Source organism: Pleurodeles waltl, chromosome 9, assembly GCF_031143425.1.
Source record: "Pleurodeles waltl isolate 20211129_DDA chromosome 9, aPleWal1.hap1.20221129, whole genome shotgun sequence".
Lineage (NCBI taxonomy): Eukaryota > Metazoa > Chordata > Amphibia > Caudata > Salamandridae > Pleurodeles > Pleurodeles waltl.
Window position 1 is genome coordinate 546,982,579 of NC_090448.1, and position 27,119 is coordinate 547,009,697.

General features: G+C 40.0%; 1 protein-coding gene across 2 annotated transcripts in view; it reads right to left on the reverse strand.

Annotated features, from left to right (window-relative positions):
• Nucleotides 1–1,194: 1,194 nt before the first annotated feature.
• Nucleotides 1,195–27,119, reverse strand: part of LOC138259622 (uncharacterized) — an 83,253-nt gene continuing 57,328 nt past the window's right edge. For both annotated transcript variants that reach the window (XM_069207473.1, XM_069207472.1), the window contains 3 exons: nucleotides 20,683–20,880; nucleotides 13,651–13,715; nucleotides 1,195–6,748 (listed from right to left, as the gene is read on the reverse strand). In XM_069207473.1, the coding sequence (XP_069063574.1) occupies nucleotides 6,567–6,748; nucleotides 13,651–13,715; nucleotides 20,683–20,880 (445 nt within the window). In that variant the 3' untranslated portion in view covers nucleotides 1,195–6,566. The remainder of the gene's footprint in view (nucleotides 6,749–13,650; nucleotides 13,716–20,682; nucleotides 20,881–27,119) is intronic.

Genomic DNA, 27,119 nt, shown 5'->3' on the forward strand with positions numbered 1-27,119 from the left:
ATTCATAGGTGCTATACTGCCTCCTAAATAATGTCCTTCTTATGGTGCTCAGTTCGTAGCTGAGCCAGACAACCTGGGAAGTTGTCTGCGATAACAGATTAATTTAGCACCTGGAAGGAGAGAATACAAGTGAACATGTCTCAAAAGGAGATCTCTGTGTTCTGGTGGTTCCTAGCTTTCAGTGGGGAAGGATGTATCAAATGTATTTTAACATTATTTATTTTTTTCATTTTTTGTACAGCACATACAAGACCCAGAGGGCAACAGAGCAGTTTACATTCAACATCAAATGTAACATCACAGCATAAGGAACAGAAAATGAAATTACTTCGTATTTACATTCTGTACATTAAAATAGATAACTTGCGGTACAAATGGTTGTCTCATAAGACAGTCCATAGCAACATAGTAATGTGAGGTAGACAATATAGACAATTATTCTAACAAATTGTAAATAACATAAAATTGGTGACATCTTGGGAAAAAACACTTCAAGGGATGAACAGGATGAGGAGTGGTGAGGGAGACACTTTAAGAAAACACCAGTCTATTACTTACAGTTAGGAAAAAGAAATCACACCATGCATATATATTTGGAAAATATATGGTTCTGGTAAGTTTCTATATGACCCAGGGGTGACACTGCAACCAAAACACAGGAAGCCACTATACACCAGCACTTCCCTTTCAGTTGCCTCTTAAAGTTCATGAATGCACTGCACTCAGTTTATTTCCTGTGGTCATCCCGATATCTACTGAAAAGCAACATATGTTTGATTCCCCCACACTCTACAGACTAAGTGGAACATAGATGTGGGTCATGCATAGCTGCGTTCAGTCCCTGTGTGAAGAAGACTGGAGGCAACTACCATGTGTTGGCGAAAAATTGCAGAAAATCTGACAAACATCAAGTTTAACATGCTCTGCCCAAAAACACAAAGATCGAGGGAAATCTGGCTTACACCAGCAGACACCTTAGGTTTTACAGAATTAGAATGTTTATAGTTATTATACTTTTCCTATAGTCTTGGGATTGACATCTTTCATTAAATGAACAGTGTACAGTGATACGGCCATAATTTATTGACCTGCTCCGATCTTTCATGATTGATAATGCAGAATACCTCATCATTCAGAAACCCCTTTCTAGACTCCAGAAAATCAGAGTAATCTGGGATTTATTTTTGTTTTAAAAAAAATGGAGAAAACCCATGTTATATCTACAGGGCACAATGAGATACTGATGCAGAGGTTGCACCTAAATAAAGCCCTGAATGTGATGAAAAAATATAGACTGCACAGGTGTGCAAGAAGACCCAAAATGTACATGTTTGAACATCCTAACACAGATCTTCAGAAGAAAAGAGTCTGATACACAGGTGCAGAAATACCTTTGCAGATAAAGAGTGAAATCTAATACAAGTTATCCAGTGAGCTTGTCTATGATGCACTGATCCAGCTGGATTTTAACACATTTTTGAGTACCTTTGACAAAAATAGGAACCTCAAAGTAGGGCAAAACGTACAGATCATCTGGATACTCGTCTGTGATGGAAGGGCAGATGCTGCTTTTATGATCTCAAAACTGTGTTTTTGTTCAGTTTTACCATGATGAATATTTGATTTAAAAGAGATCACTATCGCTTCAATTATGTCTTTCTTGTACTTGGATTTATGGTGGTAAGAAGATGTTCTAGGATAGGTATAAAAGGGCTTTGCTGTCACATTTTCCCCATTGGTTCTCTTGATCTACCTCCTTGGGATGATATAGAACAGATTTCGTGCCTTTTACCTTGAGTTATGTGAAGCTATTTGTAATTTCATTCTATAGGGCAGCCAAATCAGTGATCTTCCGATCCACTAAATCAAGAAGAAGAGTAGATGAGAAACCTGAGGCTAGCTTGGTGAGATCAAGAGTCTTGGAATTAGGAACGATCCAACCCGACAATAGGAAGTGGGTCAATGACAAGATTGCTATCTTTATTGGCACTACTGAGTTTTGAGAATGGCCCATTTTACATGGGCAGGGCTTTTACAATGCAGAACCTCATCAGTCATACAAAAAGAGGAGAGAAGAAAGCTATTGGGGTAATTGTATGTACCCCCACTGTATACCTGAATCTCCTAGAAAGCTATTAACGTAGGACTGGATCATCGGAGTGGTGAAATGTATAAACATTGTTCACAGAAAGCTATTTCCACCACCAAACACTGGAATGTGGGTAAGGTTTCAGAAAGAACATGTGAGCGAATTCTTGGAGCGTGTCAGTCCACCGAACAATCTTTGTCTCTATGAAAGCAGATAGAATAATCAAGGGGTTGTTGCACAATTAGGCTTGGGAATTCAAAAATATAACTAGTCTTATGGAGAATAAAGGAGGTGTCAAGCTTCCTCAAACTGTGTTATAACACGGAGAGCAACAAAGAAGTGGCTGACAATCACTCATGAGACGATGATGCTAGGTGGCCAAGTGATGCAAAATAAGTGCTCCAGCAACTTGATGAACTCTGTCATTAGGAGGAGGGTCATTAGCTCAGGTACTCACCGAAGGACTGGGGTGTGAATGGATGGTTTCTTGTAAACTGGAACACAAAACCAGCATTAAGTAAAGGAAGTGGAGGACATAGGATCTCTGGTAAATTCTACAGCTCCTGCGGCAGTAACTTTGCAATGCTCAAGACAAGAAAGAGCAGACAGAAGAAGACACAAGGTCAAGCCTTCTCCTAAAATGCACTTAGGGTCTGGAACTTCATTGCATGCTTACTATCTATATTGGTATGAATCTCAAAAACCTTCTCATCGACCAACATCTCATGGGCCTGTGCTAGACTACCCTCTGATGGTGATACCTCCTCTCAATTAAAGACTCCCTTTTTTCTTGTTTGTCTAATTCTACTGTAAATCTCACTTCCTATCTTTCAAGCTACTCCCTCCCTTAGCTCCATTATCCTTACACCCAAAGTTTATATTATAAGGCCCTCCTCATGTACAATGTTTCATTTGAAACTACGTTCATGAAACATAATTCCTCATCCATCCATAAAGATATCTGCCTGACAGAGTTTGAAGCTTCTTTTTAGGCTATTGGTGCACCTAAAGGAGCAGCTGGAGAGCTGCTGAAGCTTCTGGATTAGGTCTGAACAGGTTCCTCCACATCCCCACCATCCACAATGCAAACAAAATTTAAGGGTTGCCTCAGGAGTATGGATCTCCCTGTGACCATGAGCAGGGCAGATTCTGCTTCCTCCCTGGGGGCTTGGGTATTCCACATATTTATTCGGAGGAAGTGCTCAGTGACAAAGCAAGAGGCACTTTGTTGGACTGCCACCATGAGCAATTAAATAAGCTAGGTCTAGTAAGACAAAACCATAGTCTTTTACAATTTACTAACAAGACTGGGCACCTTGTCAGAAACCTCAGTTCGCATGTTCCCACATCTTAGCCTTCTACAATCTACTAGCAAGACTGGGCACCTTGTCAGAAACCTCAGTTCGCATATTCCCACATCTATGGTGTTGATCTTTTATATGGTTAACTGGTTTCTTCTACTCACGTTACATATGTACATAATGGCATTCTATCTCACATATCCTGTATCAGGGTAAGGAACATTCTTCAACTTCCACTGGAATCACTTCTGAGGTTTTCCAATTTCCACAACTCAGAAGACATTTCTTCCATCTTGCGGAAATTGACATTTTTAACAATTTGTATTATTTAATTTATTTTAGTTTTTATGTATTGTGAATAAGACTCCCACGCATGACCAAATCAATGTACAAAAGACCAGACATGTCGGAACATTATGCGTGGCCAGGACATACATTTCACACTGTGTCCTACATTGCATTCGCACCTCTAAGTTAAAAAGTATTCTCCACTGTTAGAGAAAACATGGCAGTTCTTGTAACAAACTGGGCCAGATTGCTTCATATTTTATAAATAAACTTTGCAGTGTTTGCGCAGAGTAATGAAAAAGCACTGATGCTGGAGAATGTCACCTCTGCCCCACCCCTTTCTCATGGCCCTGCAGAAGACAGTAAAAATATTATAAAGAAATGCAAAAACATTATAGCAAGCATAGTATAAAGGTTAACAAAAATGGGAACTGTTAAAACATTCTTAGCAAGTATATAAAATTATAGCAGCATTTGTAGAGCACGGGAGCACAGTGCCTAGGGATGCATAAAATATTAGGAGTGAGGAAAAGGGAAACTGCATAATCAGAGTGCCACAAGGAGTGGTTATGATTCAGCTTGCATGTAGTGGACTAGGAGGGAGAAATACAGCACTGACATATTGAGAAGGGACAGAGTATTACAGGGTTTATAATAGAAAAGGGGTCAGGTAAATGGCAAGCGAGTGATTAAGCAGAGTTAAAAGATCTGAAAAAGAGAGAAGAAAAAACTAACTGAGAGGATCGGTTGGATGTGATCAGACAGAATGGCTTAAATTAACGGTGATGGTAGCAGTTAGAGATGTGTGTTCCATTTAAGGTAGAATTGTTTACCTTACTCTCCTCTGTCTTGTCTTCTAGTATCTTAAAAACGTAGTAAGTTACAGCTATCTGAACTGGTAACTTGTGGATCCTCTTGAGAATTGCTAATCCATGGAGATTTCCCAAAAGCAATTAAAAGAGTATATACACGCTATTGGGTGAGGGAACTTTTTCTCCTGTCCAGATTAAAGAATCTAGCTGCAGATTTGCGAACTAGCCATGCTCTGACTGTTTGTTTATCACAAAAATAGGTCTGTGGCCGCCACACTGACCCAACAAGATGCATAGAGCATAGTGATGGGAAAATAAAACAAGCATCTGACTTAGAGCTATTAGCGTTGTAGTCCTAACCCGACTTTTCTTGCCACATAAATTGAAAATTAAAATGAATACAGTTTTACATAAGCGAGTTGATTCAAAGTACCACGTCATGAGCATGAGCGTGAAGGAGCACACAAAAGGAAACAGAAGTTCTCTAGCAGTCAAATATATTGGCCGTTATGCTATTATCTATGTAACAGCATCGATGTCATGCAAAGCGCTCGTCTACTGCACCACGTCATGAGCATGAGCATGAAGGAGCACACAAACTGAAACATACGTTCTCTAGCAGTCAAATGTATTGCCTGTTATGCTATTATCTATGTAACAGGGTCGATGTCATGCAAAGTGCTTGTCTACTGCCCAGCGAGATGGCGCTACATAGGAAATAAAAAGGAAAAGTAGTCAAGAAGCCATGCGGAAAACATGGAGCCTCGTATGTTTTCAGTGGTTTACCGGTTCTGTCGAGGAGGGCTAAACACTGGAAAAGGCATGACGTATGCATGCCTTTCACAAATTAAATCAAGCGAATTTTAAAAGGCAAGCCCACGAACCAATGAAAAAGATGGGCGTGACATGGGTGTGGTTAAAAGCCCACAGAGAGATTACAAAAGGGGCCACGGCGCTTGCACGCTCGACCCTAAAAAGGGGGCTTAAGAGCACAGAGTCAGCATCCCCTGGCATGTGGAAACATGTGGGGGCGCTCCAAGAAGAGGAATGCGCGCTGCCCATCACAAAAAATGCTGTTGCTGCAGCCATTACCCAATATGAAGCACTGTTGGGCCAAAATAAAATAGCATAACAGCAGAAGTTGAGCATATCCTGAAGTCTGGGCCCATTTCGATGTGGCCAAAATGTATTCCACCCGCCATTAAACTAAATAATAAAAATAAAAAAAATCACATGATTTGCAAGTTCAGTTGTGGATTTCTGATTCTTAAACCCTTCGTGGGTCCTGCACACACTCCACGGGTGTCAGCTTTCCAAGCTAGATTTAAAAAAAAAAAAAAAAGATACACAGCAAAGCTTGACCAACCCGAGCTGCATACTGTTTTCAGCTGTGTGCAGTGGGGATTGGCCGTCCCCCAGGAAGGTTTGGTCTTTGGCAACCTCTGACGTGCACCACCATATGTGAGGCTTCGGGAGAAGAGCTTCACATTTGGTGTGCCAGTTATGATTTGGAGCCAATCATAATAGATTTTTTAGTTTTTCACTTTACCAGCATGTTTGTGCATGTGTGTTGTCTTTTATGTGGTACTAGCACATGTACTAAAGGTAAAAACATTCTCAACAATGATTTTAAAGGTCACCTAGGATAGCTGACTGAAAAGATTGACATGTGTATGTGTGTTGCTGGATTAGATGTGACAGCTGCCTGATGTGACTCCTAGATAAGGAACCGGTACATGGTTTCTCAGCAGTTTGCTCAGGAGGTTGTTTAAAACTCTTTGCGCACTCTCTGTTATTTAATACTGTGCACGCAATGCTGATCAAATCGTAAGATGAGTCCAATCTTAGAATACAATTGTCTTTTCTCCCCTTTGAAGATTTGATGGAGTATACACGTTAACAACAGGAACTGAACTTCCCATATGCTGCACTTCTTGGATATTCATCTGTGTGTAGTCTTTGATGACACTGGATTTAATACCATTTGACGATATTCACAATATGAATGTTCTTTGCATATTGTTTGTGATTGTTATTGTTTCTTGCAGTTTGCTGATTGTCTGTCTCTTCTTTCTTTCACATTCTATTGTTGTTTTTTGTTGTTTCTGGTATTTCTTTGGGATTAGTCTTTTCATTTGCAGGTTCATTTTTGCTCACAAGAATGGGGACAACGATCTTCTGAGAACACATTACGTTGTCCCAGTGTCTCAGAATAGCCTCCTGGTTACTTGAATTAGATTTAGATCGACATCCATACCCTGTTGAATTGAGAGGATTATACAAATTAGTTCATCAGCATATGAAAAATACTTTTTCTATTATTAAAACATTATTGGCCTCATTTAGAGTTTGGTGGTTGGGTTAGGATATCCCGTCCGCCGTATTACGATCCCCATAGGCTATAAAGGGATTGTAATATGGCAGAAGGGATATCTGTCACATTTGTGATGGAGTAACCCCATCTCGCCAAACTTTAAATTAGGCCCTAGGTTTGGACAAATGCCTGAAGTAAGGTCATTTTTCTTTCCCTTCGAGGAACTATTACAATTTTCAGACAGTGTGGCTACTAGAAATGCAATGTGCTCTTCTTAGTACACTAAGTTTATGTTTAACTAAGCAGGCTCACTTCCATGAGTACAGACTGTCTACATTTAAAAAATTGTGAGGGCTGAATTTAGCAAGGTTGAGGGCAGGCTCTGTTGACATTTACAGATGACATTACATTTAGCAGGCTGAAAATCGGAATTCAGCTCAGCCAATAACAGGAAAACTTCATATTGAATAAGATCCCAACATGAAAGAAATTGGGGTACAAAAAGTGAATTCAGTAACTAATCAAAACATTTGACCCAACCCCACAATTAGTTCAACATGAATACTTGTGTAACTGAAGTAGCTACATTTAAGGCCACATTACGACCTTGGTGGATGGGATACTCCATCACAAACGTGACAGAGATCTTGTCAAACCATATTACAAGTTCCAATATATCATATGGAACTTGTAGAACGGCGGGCGGGATATCTGTCAAGTTTGTGATGGAGTGTCCCATCCGCCAAGGTCGTAATCAGGACCTTATTCACAAGGGTATCCTTGGAGATTTTTCTACTAGTGTACACTATTATACACTGCTAAATCTCCGGTGGAGTAGTGTGTCATTTGCCCATATGCTGCTCGGTCAGAATTGTTGGGACCTACTTTGGCATGGAATAACCATCATCATTTTCTAGGTAAAATTCAGCAACCAGGCCACTGCAAAGGTTTAACAATGCAAACGCCTTGTCAAATACGTTATCAGAAAAGACAGGTAAAACTAGAAGCTGGATCACAGAGACCAGAAATTACACCTTTAAATGGAGAAGACAAATTATGTCCTGCAATGAGTCAAATAAAACACAGTGAGGTGAAGCTGCAGACAATACCTTAATGTAACTTATAGCAGACTTCAGAGATCCAGCATAACTTGAAAAATAATGGGAATTTAAAGAAAACATTTCTACAAACCTACAGGAAAGAAATGAGCCAAACATGCCAAGGAACCCAATTCACCAAATAACAACTACATTATACATTGACCACCAAGCTCAGTGTCAAATAATAAACAACTCAGACTCTGAGTCACTTTACAGCAGAGAAGATAATTCACATACTGTACACGGAGTAAGCCCCATTGGATTATGGAATTTTAATGAATCCCTTTACTAAACAGAACTAATAAATTAAAAAGATGAAATTATGGAAACCAAAGGGTTATATTCCTCCAAAGATTTACAACTGAACACCCACTGTAATATATCAATGCAAATAACACAGGAGGAATTAAGGATACAAAACATCAGTATATCCGGAATTAGAGGCTAAGGTGGCTATCAGCAAAACGCATTCGACGATTTCAGTAATACTGATTGCACAAAGTACACTGATAAAGAACCAAACTGAACTATTGAATAAAATGCACAGGAAATTAAAACCATTGAGTATAACAAAAATGGAACATAGAAATGATTCTGAAATTATCATAATCAAACTACGGTTTAGCCTTCAAACCACTGCTTTAAATGGAAACATAGAAGTGCTCATACTCACTACCTACAGTGCCGGTTTGCTACTGAAAAGTGCAGGTACTCTCTTATTAAATGTATTGTAGCAGGGCTGGGAAGTGGAGGTACTCATCCTTTTAAATCAAAGAAGTATATGTGCTCAGTACCTGGCAGTGCCAGTCCATTTAAAGAACTGCTTCGAAAGTTATTGACCAACTACAATTATTACCCAATAAAACGGCGGCACAAATCGCAGATTCATTTAAAAAAGAATAAAGTATAGACGTTTCACTGATAGGGTTGCTACAGGTCAAAAGCAGGATGCAGATGATTAAAAGGAAGTTCGGAAGCCAGATACACTCAAAGACATGACTATGTCCACGTCATCCAAAGTAAACAAGCTTATTTCAATAACCATCCTAAATGCACTGGCAAAGGACATGCATGATACAATAACGGTAGCCAACACACAGCAACAGTCATTCTTTTAATCACTTAGAAGTCAACTTTACACCAGAGATGGATATGGAAGGGAAATTTCATGGACGTCATTGAGGGGTCACCAGGGGTCGCAGCTGTGATGCCTGCTTTACCCCTTACGACCTCTGGCACTGTCTTTGCGACCCCTGGCCTCAGAGGTGGCAAAATCAGTACCAGAAACACATGGCAACACGTTGTTATGGGCATTGAGTGAGACTCCCTTTCTTTGTTTTCTGTCCCTTTTTTATTATATTAATAGTGAATAATATTAAATTGTTCACAATTAGTGTAATAAAAAATGGAGAACAATAAGAGAGAGAATAAGACCCTGTCTGGCTTCTTTAATTAGTAAAAAATGCTTGTAAATGTATGTTGTGTGCGTGCTTTTGGATGAATCTGTTTATGAGAGAGACGTGTTGTATGTGTAAGCGTGTGTATGTGAGTGAACATAAAGGTCAAATGGTATGTGATGTCACTTCCTCTACCGATTGTTTGGTGAATTGACACCCATGGGACATTTAAAATCTATATAAGCAAAAGAGGACGAAAAATACTTAAGAAATTAAACAACTGCAGACAAAAGAACTTACATTTTCTCCTAAAAATGCCTAATTCTGGCACTCACAACAATATTTGCAATTTTCGAGGAAAAGAAGATACAAACCACAATTTAAAATTCGTGCAACAAACCAGAAAACAACTGCTCCTGCAACACCAATAGTTATGAAACATAAAACAATGTGGCGATGACACATTGAACATGACCCAAGGAATCCTGGTCACAATAAATGCATCTCTAACAATCATGTTTTAGTACATATTTGGTTTCCTATGTAAACACGTACCCAGCATAGGTTAAGTATGCACTATATAGATGCGCCCAACAAAATAAAATGTATAAAGTATTATCATGCAGTACTCTGAGGATATACCGACATTTTTAGAAATTCATAGGTAGTAATATTTTGAACTTTGAAGGCCTCATTGAATGACAGGTTGTGTAGAGAGCAACCTGCCCTCAAGTTTATATAAATTTTAAAGAAATCAATAAGAAGTAAAGTAATATTAGAAAGTTTTGTTGAAAAAAAATCAGGCGCAATGAGTTGAATACAGTGATGTCAACAATATTTTAAAAGTAAACAAACTTACTTTAAACTTCCCTTTGTGCGAAGGTTATATTAAAAAGAGCATTATATTAATGTTGGATTAAACATTAGAAACACGGATTTGTTTTGAAATATATTTAGAAATGTGGAATGTAAGATGCAGGCAGGGCTGTCGATGGCACAGAGCAGAGAGGCTTTCTCTGAGCTCCAAGCAGCCAAGGAAGAAGAAAGGCCTGGGGTTGTGAAAGTCGGAGAACAGGACTTTAGCATTACGGACAATGACTTCCTCATTTTACCTGCATAAAGTCACTTGCAGAATACGGCAATGGCTACCAAAGGCCTGATTTAGAGTTTAGCAGGCGTAGTACAGTCCGTTAGGGTGGCAGAGCGCCCTGGAACTTTATACATAGAAATCTCTGTAACCTTAAAAGAACAGCTATCACAGCAGTTCCCTTCAATGTTCTACATGTTTGGTGAAATATCAGCTTTGAGGGATGTATACCACACTTTTACACTTTTTTTCTTTTTCACAAACCAACTCTCAAAGCCAGAGTTTGTTTTTGAAAAAGAAAAAAACTAGTGACCCCCACACTCTGGGACTTTTCTTCTGAAAAGGGGGGAGGTGAGGCGCAGGTTTTTCCTAGCGACTGTGCACAGGAAAAAAAGCTATTACATCATTCAACCTAAATTGGGCAGATGGTGTAATGATCTTCCTCTGATGGCCCCTGCTCCATTGGAAGTACTCCAATGACAGAGCCAAATGGCACTCAGTCGATTGAATACTTAAGGTCCACCTGTCTCTAACTGAGGTTGGAGGACTGACTGTTCGAAAGGGTGGATTATTGTGTCGCATTTGTGACAAAGTACACTGTCTGCCAAACTCTAAATCAAATCACAAGAAACATGTGACCTCCTCAGATGCCACAGTGCCATCCTTGAACAAGAGACTGGAATAAATCATAGAGGGTGAATAAAGGGGTGATGAAGGACATGAACTTTCCAAGGAAGTCTTCAATTCCTCTGCTGGAAGTGGGAAATTAAGTGCAACAGGACGTCAGGATCAGTGTGTTGCCAGCACCTAGTCTGTATGGAGGCATAGATGGAATTTTTGCAGAACACAACCAGGGCTGCACATGTTCTTCTGGGGATCCCTGGCAATGATGAAAAGGAAGGTCCCTTTTGTTAGTGCTCCAAGGCCTCCTTGAGAGGAAGATTTTGCTACACAAATCTCTTGGTTCACAATGCTTACAGACTTTCAACCAGAACCTTGAACGTGTCCTGGGAATCCAAAGGGACCATAATTGCTGAGCTGGGCAGCTCAATAGAGAAAGAGATGATTATGTGTGTAGCTGACAAATGAAGGCACATGGGTGGAAAGGACCCTGATCTTCCCCGACTCCAGTCAGGCTACGGACTACAGATTACGTTATTTACAGAACCCCGTGGCACCCCTTGAAATTAAAGGTCTGCTATAATATAATGACTTCCATCGTATATTCTTGCAGATTGAAGCTGCAAAAATGTTTCTATCAGCAAGACGGAGTAAACATTCATCACCCACTAGGACTTAAATGTATTGGGGCAGCTATTTGTGCAATTTATCTCTTTCCACCTATAAGGAGTTAGGCATAAAGAAAACACCTCCTTTACAGGCTAGGGGTGGGTTATTATTGCTCTTGTATTGTGAGCATACAGGAGTATACTCAAAGATATGTGAAGGTTCCAAGTTGTGAGTCACTGGGGATATATTTCAGGTCTTTACACCACAGAAATAGTTAAACCATGAAAATGTAAAGGTTTTGGGAGCTTTTTGTAACTGGACCAAGTCAATAAAGGATATTTAATTAAGTATAGTGTATTTAAGGGTAAGGTTATGGTGATATGAACATGACTCGGTTACATCATACCAGGGTTTGATTGAGGAGATTACACATTACGATTATGTGTGCCTTCTGCACCAATTTATTAGGGAGATAAATGAAGATACACAAGCCTGCATGCTATTAGAGAGTGACTGGAGGAAGAATTACCTGGTTGGAGATAAATTACAAAGAGGCTTTAAAGAAATGTAAGACACAAAAATGTGTACTGTTATAAAAATCAAATAGTGTCAAGTAACAACTCAGTGAGAGAATTGTTTAAAGAACTAGCTACTTTATTTGTTGATAAAATGCATGGTATTTATTCTTCCTTTTCCCAGTCCGGTGATTTGGTTCCTCCTCTAATGACTGTGGATTACACAGTCAATACATATTTCTTCAGTTGTGCAAGTATAGACCCAGATTAAATTTCCAAGGTAAACATTTCTGTGAAATTGGGCTCTCCGATGACCCCCACCCAGTGCATGTATTTCAATTAGTAACTTCTAGAATTTGTCTGATTCTGGGCCGCTTCATCCATACTTCTTTAGAAACAGAAATGGCTCATGTCCCTTATAAAAAATACTCTGCACTAGGCCCTCCTATTCCTAGCAACACATGGACAACCCCCTGTTCATACATTTGTGGTCGGGAGAGTCTCTGCTTATGATTATCATACCAGATTAAAAGCTGTGGCAGACTGGCTCAATAGCACTTGCCCTAGTTTAAGCTTAGATAAAACAGAGGATAGCCAATTGGTGGCCTGATTCTCTAGGTCCTTTCCCAGAACCAGTAAGTTTGGTGAGAAATCTTATGGTGATCTTTGATTCTCCTCTTGTTTCAACCGCAGCTGATTAAACTTATTCCTGTTATTCTTCAGTAATTCGTAAGGAAAATTCATCCTTTTCTCCCAGCATCTGCTCACTTTCCCATTTCCAAGCCATAACTGGAGTTTGATTGGATTAGTGTAATGCCTTGTATTTAGGTTTTATGTTGTACACAATCCGAAGCCTAATTATTCACAACAATGCTGCTCTGCTACTTCTGAATAATCCTAAGCATGTTTTAGTGGTGCACCATCTCCATAGTTTGCATTAACAACCAACAAGGAAACAAGTTCTATTTAAGAGCATGTGCATTTGAAATTTCAAGCACTGCAATTCCTTAAAGAGGGAAGGTCAGCTGTGACCATATCGGGCCTATACAAGGCAGAAGAGTATAGGTGGATTCTGAGTTTTCTATGGGAATGTCGTACTATCTCCTTGGTGGAAATAAACGATTAGAACTTGTGGTAGCCATCAAGCATGCTGTGGTTGGACTAGGACATTGAAGTGCATGCTTTTTGACATCTAAATTATTTAAATCTATTTAATTATTTTCTCCAGGAAAGTGCTCGGGTTCCATAATCGATCTATTTGGGGGGTTGAGTTCTATTATTTATCACAACAAAAGTTTTTTTAAATAAGTGGCAGTAAGCGATATATAAATACAGTTAAAATAATCAGTGATATACAAACCTTTCAATAGTATTTCAATATACTAGTGACTATATCATGCCATTTCAAGATGATATAGGATCCTGTGATATAGTTGTGCACGGAATTATTGATCCAGGAGATTAATTCAACATATGCAAATATGTTTAACCATGTAATTAAAATTGGCTTATCTCACCAGTGCTGTAGCCAGAGGATGGAACTTGTTGGATGCATGACCGCTGCAACTTTGTTCTGATGACCCTGCAGAGGAGAAAAACATAAGATTGTTCAGCATGGCATGAATATTACAACCGAAACAATTCATTGATGTTGCTCCTTACGGTACATCTACTCCTTTGCCTTAAAACAGAGACTGGTTTCCAACCATGCTCAGATTTCTAATGTCCATCAGACTCTGCTATTGACCAGTCCATGTCCTGTGTTCATGGTTTTATTTACAGTTTACTTCAAGTAACATTTCAGTAGAACATAACAAATCACCCAGAATTTGAAGATAATTGAAAAACTAAGTATCTACTATTATTTAGAAAGACAAAGGAATGCCTTTTTATGTTTAAGGAATGACCTATCTAATTCCATAAACATATTTATTGCTTAGCGTTTAAGGAGGAAGACTGACATGTTATGAATAGCTTTGAAGAATAGCCATTATACACATTGACAAGTAAATCCAGACAAAAAGGTAAAACATTGCATTTTTCAGTCCAATTTTCCTAAATATTTACTACTAAAATGCTACATCTTTTCCTTGCATTTCAAATAAACTCCCTACCCCATTAGAGATAACTGCCAAAGTGTACAAAGCATATTTTCACTCTTATCTTCTTTCACATTCCCATTCTGTTGCTTCCAAATAGATTTCCAGTATCATCTTATAACTAAAACTTTTGGGGAGACAGTACCTGAAAACTAAAAGTTACCCATATCTCACTATGTACACTTTTTTCAACTTTTTGGCGCTTCCCTTCTCTGGGCTTTATTTTATAGCATGTACACACGTAGTTCTGGACAAGGTAATTGTTTATTTTCAAGTAATCAAAATTCAATTTGTTCCTTAAGTTAATCAATTTCTGTACAATTCACACTGAAAATTATATATCATAATTGATTAGCCGACGTGTTTCACAATATCCTCCACTTTTCAGGACTCCACATTTTCATGATGCGCAGTTATGTCTATTTGTTTTCTCAGAATGGGTTACATTGAGTGTGCTGTGTTAAAAAAAAAGTCATAATCAGATGAGACAGCATTTGAATCCCTCTGCACCATGAAAGTGGGGACATTGATTTTTCTTGTATATCACTGCTCCCTTTTCACACTGTGTAACACATCATATAAGAGGTTTTATAATCACATCATAAACAAATGGCAGATTATTTGTGTGCAAGAATAATCCATGCCATGCTTGTGTTTACATTGACCCATTTTCCTTTTTACAATAGTGTGTTGATGGCAAATTTGAAACTACTAGATTACATTTAAGGCAGTCTTTGGAAACTTTAAAGGCAAAGAAGGAAAATAGGTTGATAAAGGTAGACAGTGAAAAAATATAATTAAACGTGAATACACTATACAATAACAGCAGTAGTGCTTAGGTGCGCAAGAGAAGGAACTCAGATAATTTTGCAGGAATGTAAACTATGGCCCAATTACTAAACAGATGGGCATATACCAGGTAGATGGAATTTCCATATCTGACTGATTTCCCTGCACACGTACGCCTAATACAAGTAAATGCCCACAGATTAGAGAATAACTATGCAAACCCAAATTTATCTGACAGAATTCTGAATGGAATTTCCAATTCTGTAGCTGGTGCCTTTTCGCAAGTGAAGGATGTTGTCATGCATAAAAGAGGAGTAACTGTTCTTGCATGCCTTGCCAGAGGGTCGAGAAGGAGCTGGGGAATAGGGAGGGATGCACCGCTGCCTAGTTCCAATGTGATTTTACTGGCCAAATCCCTACTCTGCCTCCTGACATCACTGCCAGTGGTGAGGGACTAAGTCAGAGAGAAATAGGCAGGGCACACAATGGACAGAAGCAGCTCTTGAACCACAGCGTGAAAGGTAGTAAGGGTGGACCAGTCATACAATGGCCAGGCTGCCATATACGGGGAACTCATGCAGAGCAGACTCCTGCAGAGCAGTATTATCTGAGCTCAGAGTACTAGGGAGACAGGTGAGTCCTGGGATTGGGCTTGGGATCCAGGCAGATTTTATGACTGCTGTGAAACTTTTTTACTGTAGAAATAATAATGCTTATGCAAATTTTTGGTATTTACTTTGGGTTATATTTATTATACAAATTCTTCCGCTTCATGCCCCAGAATATTAAACAAATGAAACTAGTTATATAAACTGCATTATAATAGTGGCAATAGCACAAGTGTGTTATGGTTAGTAAAAATACAAGGGAGCATACAATCTCAGTTTCTATTTTTAGGTCGCAGAGTACCAGATAGTGCAGCTGTCTGGTTTGCAAGAGATAACTTGGGGACTTGGGGACTTTCAGAAAGTTGACGTAGGAATGCATTCCGCTCACTGATTACCATTCGCTTTGTAGTGTGTAACTCACACTTTTTGCCTTTCCATTTGTTGGCCTTATTTGCTTTCGAATCTCCAGGTTCAGTCCTGTATTCTTCCACAAACTCGCTTTCTCTTAAAAGGCCTTTAAACCTTGTTCTTATTGCAATTGCTGTGCATTCAAAGACCGAGGTGAATGCAAGGCGCTGTCTTTCAAGGGTGCTTGTTTACTTTTCTTTCTCTGACTTCAAAGTGAGAGGATTTATGTGACAATGTTGCCCTATACTGGGAGTAGGAAAGAGTTTTTTTCTAGCATAAGACATCATTCTAATGAACTGTGCAGGTATTTCAAAACTTTGTTATTTCTAAAAATGTGTTGCAAACAAATACTCCACTCTACATCATGGCACTCAACGCCACTTTACGCTATGCCTCTCTATTCTACCTTGTACCACTGCACTCTATGACAATGCACTCTTCGCCACTGCACACTACACCACTCCAGTATAGGCCACACCAATGTACTCTACACAACTCCACTCTTCACCACTCTGCAACACTGCACTCTATGCCAATTCACTCTACTCTGCCAACGCACTTTACACTGTAAAACTCAACTCGAGGCCCCTGCACTCTACACCAATCCACTGTACACCACTACAATTTACACTGCACTCTATGCCACTACACTCTACACCACTTTACTCTACACCAGTGGTTCCCAACCTGTGGTCCAGGGACCACTGGGAGTCCGCAAAGCCATCTCAGCGGGTCCGCGACTGCTTCAAAAATGAAATAAAATTACCAGATCGAGTGGCTAGGTGTACAATTAAAAAAAATTAAACGTACTGTAAAAGGCAAGGAATTCGAATTTGGAGGCTAAAAATTAAATTAGTATCCTCAGATTGATTCATGGGAGCAGTGGAGGTGCATTAAACAGAATATAGTATGGACGATGTGTGGCTTCAGCTGATTTCAGAAAAGCTCCAACCTTCCTATTAAAATTATTTTTTATTGATATTTGTTTGCAAATTAAATAACGTGTTATCATTTGTGTATGATGAATGCTTGTTTCTGTATTTTGTGTTTCAAATCATCAACAATGTTTAGGCCAGGGTCGCTGGCTTCCAGTAATGTCTCAGTGGGAGGTCCCTGGATTCCAATAATGATTCAGTGGGGGTCCCCAGGTTCCAGTAATAATAAAGTGGGGGTCCACAGAAGTCAAAAGGTTGAGAACCACTGCTCTATGCCACTCTAGGCAACTGCATTCTAGCCTCCACTCTATGCCACTTCACCTGCGCCACTCTACTCCACACCGCACCACTCAATTCTGCCACTGCACTCTACGCCACTCTACTCTTAACCACTGCACTCTACTCTGCATCACTGTACACTACGCCACTGCTCTCTATGCCACTCTACTTCAGTCTTCACCACTGCACTCTGAGACTCTACTCTGCAACACTGTACTCTCTGCCACTGAACTCTTTCACTCTACTCTGCACTACTCCACTCTAACCCACTGCACTGTTTGCCACTGCACTCTATGACACTAAGCTCTACACCACTCTATGCTACTCTAATCTATGCCACTGCACTGTATGCTACTTGACTCTACTCTGCACTCCATTGCACTCTTACATTCAACTCTACACTGTGACTCTGCCCTCTGCATCACTCAACTCTATGCCACTCTACTCTACGCCACTGCACTCTACTCTGCCCCACTTCAATCTGCGACACTCCACTTTGCACACTCTGCTCTACTATGAACCACTCTAATCTACGACGCTGCACTCTACGCCACTATACTATGCAACATTCCACGCCAATGCCATTAACACAAGTGCACTCTACTCTAAGCCACTCCAGTGTATGCCACTCTACGCGCCTCCACACTATGCCACTCCAATACACAACGCTCCCTGGCACTCCACTCTACAACACTCTACAACACTCTTCTCTAGGCCACTAACTTTTAACCATGCTGAACAGCAGCCACGCAGGTGAACAACATGGCTAAAACATATTGGCAAAGCCAATAGCTCTTGCATAGGTGAAACCTATTGGCATTGACATTGCTTGTTGTTTATAACAGTTAAGTAGTTATGTCTTTTGGCACTTGAGAAGGGACACAGATGCTCAGCTGTTATACCCTATTACTGTTGAGTTTTGATATTGCAATGCCTCCTGTAAGAACAAGCAGCCAAGTTGAAAGATGTCACAGAACATCTATCCAGCTGCAGTTTGAACAATAAAACAAGAATGTACTTTAATTATTTTGATCTGCTTTTATAAAATTAACAGTGATAGGCAAAAAGAAAATATTCATGGCAATGTTTACTTTTTGCATGCTATATGTCGTTACAGGAAAGACAGTGTCCTTCTGCGTGTTTCTACACATTCTGAGCTAAAAAAAAAAATATTTGACTTACCTTAAACTGATTCCAATATCTCTTTCGGAAAAATTACTAACAACATTTTGGTGTGTAATGTATCACCCTACAGAGTCTCCTTCTATTTTTCATGTCTGAAAATATACCATCTCTTTTACATGAAGGAACAAACCCCCCAAAATGTAAGCAGTTTGTGGGACGAGTGATGGCGTGACCATGTATTATAAGTAATAAAACATCCTCTGCCGTTTATTAAAAGGATATTTCAAATCACCTCAAAATTCCATGACCTTATAAAGGAGCTCACCATTCGGCTTCATTCTTCTATATTGTCACAGAAATCCTCTGTGACTTTAAATAACCTTATTATGTACAACAGGGGCACTTTATGCCATATATTCATTTGTACCGGACTAAAAATATGTAGATTAAATGGTGTTTCACGTCTACAATAATGTTCTTCCCCAAGCCTAAAAAATTGTCATAGAGGTAGATTAGTGCAGTATAAAAGCAACAAGAAGCTTATTGTACTGAGTCTGTTGTGATGTACTTACTATACACAGCCAATGTGAAAGCTCATAATGGCCGTAGGTTCTGCAATGTGGCAATCCGGATATAAAACAGAGGAGTCACAACTTTGTCCTGTTGATGCAAAACCATAACTATGTTGTAACACATTGGTGCTGAAATATCATGTTACCGGATGTGATGTATCTGAACATTCTTTTTAATCCTACTAACATGGTAGCCAAGATTGTGTTAGCTAAACTTTTAAGGAAGGAATTTGTTGTAAAGTTGAAACGACCAGTTAATAGCCTTATATCTCTTGAGTATATCTTACAAATTATTGTTTAGTGCTATTTGGTGTTATTTAAGTGCTTCGCAGTTGTAATGGCCTGAGTGAGTCAGCACTACTAGCATCCGCATTCTAAACATAAATGAGGGTGTGTACAGCTACCGAGAAACTCCTAGCAAACTTTGCTCTGGTCGTAATCTTTTGCCTTGCTCCTGCAGTTAATGTGCTCTAAGTTATTTGTCATTTCGAGAAGTTAATCAGCAATCAATACACTTTTACACCATGCATTCTCTAAGGACGCTAATGCAAATCAGAGGTATGGAGTACTGTATAAATGCTACAAGACAAAGATATGCATGTTTAGCTTTTATTCGAGAAAAATAGAAAATTCTGCATCTCTGGATAAAGTATATATTTTTGTATTTGCAGTAAAATAAAAAATCGTCGGATCATGCTCCCATTTCAAATTTATGTGTTATAGTGACGAACACTGAAGTTAAGCATGGGCTTTTCCACTATTTGAGCTGTATCTCGAGATTAAGATAACCATTGTTATCGGTTTAACTTTTTTGAGTAATGTTTACAAAAATGTGCTTTGTCAACCCTAGTATTGAGTATTAATAGAATGCTGTATAGAATGTGCCACGTAAACTATGTATATAGTACTGCTGAAGAGGTGTGTAGAACTGTACCCAGTCCACCATGAATACAGTACTACTGAAAAAGTGTGCAGACATGGTATTGACCATGGTCCAATAGGAAATGTCCAGCCCGAACTGCCAAGCCAGGTCCTCCTAGAACTGGTGGCTCAACAGTCCAATTCAGATTAATGAGTTGCAAATACTTTTTAGCTTATCTATCAGTGGCTTATAAAATGTAGGGCAAGAAGGCTTTTGTGTCCAGAAAAAAGTGGAAAATACTACTTGTTAAAAATAAATAGGAGCTGGAAATAAAAGTCCTCATTTAACACCCAACGTGCAATTAGCCAAATATATATATATACCTTGTTGTCTACAAGGCTTCCAGTTTAATGGACAGGCAAATGTTGTAGTTAAAACCTGGGGCACAGACCCGGAGCAGCCAAGATGTATAGTCCAACTATAGTACTACACACTGACAAACTTAGATTGAGTTTGACAGAAGGGGTATCTAATCAAAAGAGGTCAAGACAAATAGCCACCTAAGTAGAACTGTGTCCTGGTTCCCATACTCTTCATCCTAACCATAAATGATGTTGGCAATCAATTGAAAGGTCAAGGATTTTTTCACAGGACCTGCAAACCACATCTGTGAATGTGTTGTACAGTGATGAGCTTGTATTATGTTACTAAGGTGGATAGGGTGGTAACATTTACATTCAACATTCAAAGCCTGGAATAAATGAATACAAATTCACATATCTGGGAAAGGTGAAAACTTCCCGAACTTTAGGCAGACCGTTTGGAAAGCCCTGGTTAATGTAGCCTCAACTATTCACTTGTTGGATTTATACCTGTTTATTGAGCTCACACTGGGTACGGCATCATTGTCACACACACGTTCAGCAAGAAGTCTGGCTCTGATTTCCCGGGCAAACATTGTGGGACTCTGGCATTTGTAATCTGCAATTTTGTCAATAACTCCGGGTGTGGCGACCTTTGGCTTTGAACCTCCGATCACTCCAGGTTTAATACTTCCAGTTTCATAGTACCTGCAAAACGAGAAGAAGCAGGACCTTCATTAACATGGTAATTTGAATAAAATTGTTTGATACCAAAGAAAAAGGAAATGTTATTTCTGAACTTTCCTCCATGCCAGTGGTCATTTGAATAAATGTATTTGATACCAAAGTAAAAAGTAAGTTTTATTTCTGAACGTTCCCTTCATTTCAGTGCTCATGCCAAACATGGCACACTTATGTATCTCGAGCACAATATCACATATTATGGCCGATTAAATTAAAACTGATTTACAATATCTCCTTGGAAACATTTTCAGCTTTTTTTCCCCTGAAAATGTTAAGTGACACAAGTCACGAACCTTAAGACACACTACATTCAAGGAAGATCTAAAATGAGCTATAAATAAGTACAGACGTATGGGAAAATACTCAACTAAAGATCTTCTTTTCCACATAGAAGGGTTGCTTTTAGGTTTTTTTTAATTTTTGTGCACACTTTCACATGTGCTCACCTGCGTTCTACGTTGTATTGTCCATTGTCCATATAATTTTGGTAATACACTGCTACTCGTCTTTTCCACTTGTGTTCAAATCAAATATGTATCCTTCTTCTAGAATACTGTTCTGAAACTGCCATTCTGCAAATTCAATTTCCAGATAATCTATCATCTGCCATTCCAAATGATTGATTCTTACTTTGAATTTGAAAACCCCCCCAAAACAATTGACTGCTTCGTACATTACCTATTCTATGAAGAATATTGGGTTGCTCTCACTGCATCATCTAATGTCGTCAGAACTGACTTGGCCTCTAAGATTGTAGAGGAGAGATCATGTTGCAATGGGAAAGAGCCTTTTTCTGATCCATCAATGCTACCCATAGGGAAATGAAGGAGGAAACATGCACCATTAAGTCACACAGTTGAGAGCAGGTTATTGACTGGGGAGCAAAGTACGGAGAATACTGATAGAAGAATTCAGGCACTGGAGGAGAGGAAGCGGCAGGATTCAATCTGAAAGAAGTATTGGCCTTTAAAAGTAATATAGTAGTAGTCTTTACAGCCATGGAGGAGAGGATTAAGGTGTTGGATAATCTACCCAATGGCAGTCACTTTAGAATTCTTGGATTACTTCTGAGATTGGCTTTGATATCCTTTTCGTCGATTGCTGAGATTCTGCTGAAATACTGGAACTATTGCAAACTGCTGGACAGGAGACTGTAGCAAAGGCCTTTACACTCTCCCAGAAGCTGGGTCAACACAAATAGGGTTCTGCTCGTCTGGCATAATTAAGGTTGTTAAATCAGGTGAGTGGAGAGATCAACTTCAGAGGGCAGCAGTGCTCAACAATGAGGTGAAATAAGGGTAGGTGAGGTCACTGTTAATTCCTGATCTGAGCCCTGACATATTGGCTTAGTAGATCAACTGATGGGTATCCCATTTGGGTCTCATAAATAGATGTCTTGCTGCATTCGTTAGTACCAGATGACACTGAGGGTAATGCAGTAGTGGAAGAGATTCCTATTTTCTCATGTGTACTCTGTGAGGGCCTCCGTTGAATGTTTGGGCTCGTCTTCAGGCTGATTACACTCTGGGAGCAGGGCATGAGATAGAGACGGGGTGACAGGCACTGGGGAGAGGGAGAAGATGTGACAATTCCCAATGTAAGGTCTGTGGAGTGACTTCTCTGGGGAAGGAGAGATTGTTTTTTTTTCTATTGATCCCTTTACTACGCATATTCCTTTGCTACTCTGCTCTCCTTTTTCCTTCAATACATCTTAGGGAGTTGTGTGAATTTAATGATGTAAACTTTATTTGGGAATCTCTAAAACGATTGTTGAGATTGTGAATGACGCTTCTGATATACTCCAGCTTGCGACAAGTAGAGAAATATAGGGATTATGTTTTAGTGACGTAGGTTATGCCTTTGACAGGCATGGCAACAGGAAATGTGATAAAAGCTCTCTGAGCCTATTGGAACTTAAACCTCTTGGACGCCAAATCTACTGTCAGTGAGAAAACACACAAGGAGCTTTCAGAGATACCAAGAGAATACAACACAATACGATTTCTTATTGCTCCTTATTTATGCTTGGAGAAGGATGCAAGGAATCGAGTTTTGATTTAGCACCATTCTCATAAGGCATTTGCTAATGTCATTGGTGCATTATGCTCAAAGAACCCTGTTTTCACATCAGCCATGTCATGGTCAGGTCTGCATTACCTATCAGCTTAGCACTGTGCCTGATTAAAGGAATGGCATTAAACTATGACGTTTATTGTTTACTGCTACTGCTGTGTGCCTGTTACATTAAAATGATTTGGTGAACGAGAACAAAGATATGTCTTTAGCTAATAATTGGTCCCTTGTAGGAAGGAAATATCAACGCTAACTGTATTGGTAAATAATCTCACAGAAGGGTATGGATCGTTATGGCAAAAATACAACAAATATTTGCATTGTGGATTTAATATTACTTACACTACCACAGGGTGCTGCTCCTAAAAGTTTAAATCTGTGGTCAATGTGCATATTTGTTCACGATTCCAATGGGAAGAATATGCACAGACTAATATGATGATTCTTAGACGTCAATCAGTATAAAGTGATTGATTTCTGATAAAGTAGAGACTTAGCGTGGAGTTCCTCTGCCAGTAACAACTTTATCTTCTCCTACTCCTTTAAATCCAACTATGTGCATCCAGAACCGTTTCAGCGAACTGTCATTTAAACTCTTATTGCGTCCGAAAGGCCATAAAAGTACAAGAAAATACAATTATAAGACAAGAAAAAACAGCTGATAACAATTAAGAGTCCGTCTGGAAGTACATGCTCTAACGCTACAGGTTAAGTTAAGTGCAGATTCATATTATATGACAGTGGATAGCATTCATATTATTGAATATTAGTATGAGTCCAATTGACACTAAAACGATTAATAGCTTAAAATGAAGATCTGATAAGATACACATGAAGCATAAAAGGGATTTTGTTTTTTAAGAAGTGCAAGTGCAGTTGGCTGACATGGGCCTAGGCTCAAAGGATCGTGATGGGTGGTGATTGTTCGGTGTGGAATTCGCAGGTTAATGCAGAGTAGAAAAAAGACCTCAAAACAGGGCCCATCAAGTGCTCCTATCAATGTGAGTACTCGAACGCAGGCTGTTGCCACATATTGGCTATGTAAAAATAATATAAAATACCTTTTACTCGGGTCTCCAGCCCTAGGCGCACATCTAATTAAAAGCCAGTCGCTCAACTACACTTCATGCTAGCAGTGCTACATGTGAAAGGTTTTAGAACTAACACATCCTTTTGATTTCAGCCCTAGTGTTCTAAGGTTATTGTTACTGCAACAGGTTAACGAACTGGAGTGAAGCATGTGCTGTTTCGGGTTCATCGATCAATTTCCTTCTGGTGGTGACCCAGGAGGTAATGTGATAAACTACAAGGGTAGGCCCACAAATGTCCTAATTAGCCATTCTGCTTGGAAGAAGCTACCTAGGCCTACTATGACTGAGGTACTGCAATGTGTTCTAAGGGTTCGATATGCCACTTTGTAATGAGGTACCCCAAGCCTAATACAAATAGGTCTCACCCTGGTGTTCCTGGGTATAATATACGCAGGGCAAAAAAACAGAAAGTGCTATACGTCCTTAGTGCTAGAGGTACAACATAGGCAGTTTCTCATTTTAATTGGATTTGAGTCCCATTTATCGGTGAAATTATTCACTGACAAACTGCCTAGTCTTACCTTTAGGAGCAAAGTATGCACTAGGGGCTGGATATATGTATCAATATACGTTTCTAGTTTGGGTTTGAAGGACAGGAAGACTTCAACTAGTCCACAGTACTTGGCATCCCGATGGTAGCTATCAATTCTATTTGACCACTAATGATCTTTTACAATTGTTTTGGTGTACCTTCTTATTAGATATGGATTAGACCAGTGCATGCCCACTCCTAGAATCCCCAGTTGCTGCTTAATATATTGTAGCCAAGGTATGGACCTGCTAGTCCCTAGGCTAATAACCTCCTCAAATGCTAGGCTATACATAGGCAACTCTGGGGTGGATTCAGAATAGTAGTGGCTTCAGTCTGGCTTGGTCACCTATCCTTTTAAGGCCCAAGTCTGGGACTGTTGGTGTGTATCTTTGCAGGCTAAACCTCAATTTTACCAGATTATTTTCATTAGCTGCTAACCCACTCAAATTCCCCGTTCCCCAGATTTTTGAACCGTAGAGGGATACTGATAGAGTTTTAGCCCTGTAAATCTCAATTACAGGACTTGGGCGTTGACACCTTATATCTTTTAATTTTAATGATTGCAGAAGCGCTATGAATGAGGGTCAGATTTCAAAATTTGGGCTCTCCAGTTTATGGTTTTATTGGTTTTGACTCCCAGGTAATCAAAGTGATCTACTTGCTGGAGTTTAGTTCCCCTCATATAGACACACCCTTTGAATGACCTGTGGGCTCTTAAGACCATTATCTTTGTTTTAGAAGAATTAACTTCTAGCCTGTGGAGATCACAGTAATCTGCAAAATGATTCAATAGGTTCTGCAACCCACTCAAGGTGCATGAAATTTGCACAGTGTCAACCGCGAATAAAAAAATCAGGGATAGACAACCCAGTTTTGGGCAATCATGTATACTGGTTAATAAGTGTTTAACTACGATGTTTAGGTAGAGTGTGAAAAGGGTGGGAGCAAGAACACAACCTTGCCACACACTGTGGTTGATGGGAATTCAGTCACTGAGCTCTTCCCCCTTCTCCCCATCTTACTTGTGCATAATTGCCTTCATGGAGTCGAATTAGGATATCCAAGAGTTTGGGCTCAACTCCCATTTCAGCTAATACAAGCCACTGTTGATTTCCTAGTACCAGGTCCAACGCAGCCCTCAGGACTACGAAGGCGGTGTATAGGTGGCCATTGGACAGCTTCAAATATTTCCAGGCTATAAGATTTAGTTTAAAAGACTGATCAACAGTGCTAACCTTAGGGTGAAACCTAGCTTGAAGCAGGGTTAGGATTTTGGCTGTATCCATTCAATCTAATATACTATTAAGCAGAAGACGTTTTGGAGATTATCGCGTTGGCTAATTGGCCTAGAGTTACTGGGGAGTGTTTGTTTTCCCTTTTTATGCATAGGGATAATTTCAGCAGCTTGCCAAGAGGAGGGTATCTCACATCCTTTTAGAATTTTAGGAGAGAGGGCATTAATATATTAGCCCCAGGCCTTAGGTTCTGAGCAGAAAAGGTCGCCCGGGATCTTATCTGGGCCCTGTGCCTTATCAGGACATATTGACTTAATAACTTTTGTAGTTTCTTTCAGTGTAAAACAAGTGAATGAGTCACCAGGTGGTCTGGTACGGCAGCCAGCATTTGCTTGCTGATCAGAAGATAAAGCTACCGTCAAAAGGGAGTGGCATACATGTCAGAGAAATGGTCCACCCATTGCTGTGTTTGGACTGCATATTCTACAAGGCTTTTAGCCTTAGGGTCGACATGAGAAAAGATCTGTAGGGTTTTAAGAGTTACTGTTTTACTTTACTTTGTGTTATGTATGTTGGCTGCTCCTCTACAAAATAGGGTGCATTATGTTGTTTTGGGTCATCGTTCTACAATAGGATTCCTATACAATCAAATCAAATCATTAACATTTATAAAGCACGCTACTCACCCGTGCAGGTCTCAAGGCGCTAGGGGGAAGGGGGTTACTGCTGCTTGAAGAGCCAGGTCTTGAGGAGTCTCCGGAATGCGGAGTGGTCCTGGGTGGTCCTGAGGCTGGTGGGGAGGGTGTTCCAGGTCTTGGCTGCCAGGTAGGAGAAAGACCTCCCACCCGCCGTGGAGCGGCGGATGCGAGGAACGGAAGCGAGCGCGAGGCCGGTGGAACGGAGGAGACGGGTGGGGGCGTAGAAGCTGAGGCGTCGGTTGAGGTATTCAGGTCCCTTGTCGTGGAGGGCTTTGTGTGCGTGGGTGAGAAGTCGGAAGGTGATCCTTTTGCTGACTGGGAGCCAATGCAGGTGTCTCAGGTGTGCGGAGATGTGGCTGTTGCGGGGTACGTTGAGGATGAGGCGGGCGGAGGCGTTTTGGATACGTTGCAGACGTTTTTGGAGTTTTGCGGTGGTCCCAGCATAAAGGGTGTTGCCGTAGTCCAGGCGGCTTGTGACTAGGGCGTGGGTCACGGTTTTTCTGGTGTCGGTGGGGATCCAGCAGAAGCACTTGCGGAGCATGCGGAGGGTGAGGAAGCAGGAGGAGGACACGGC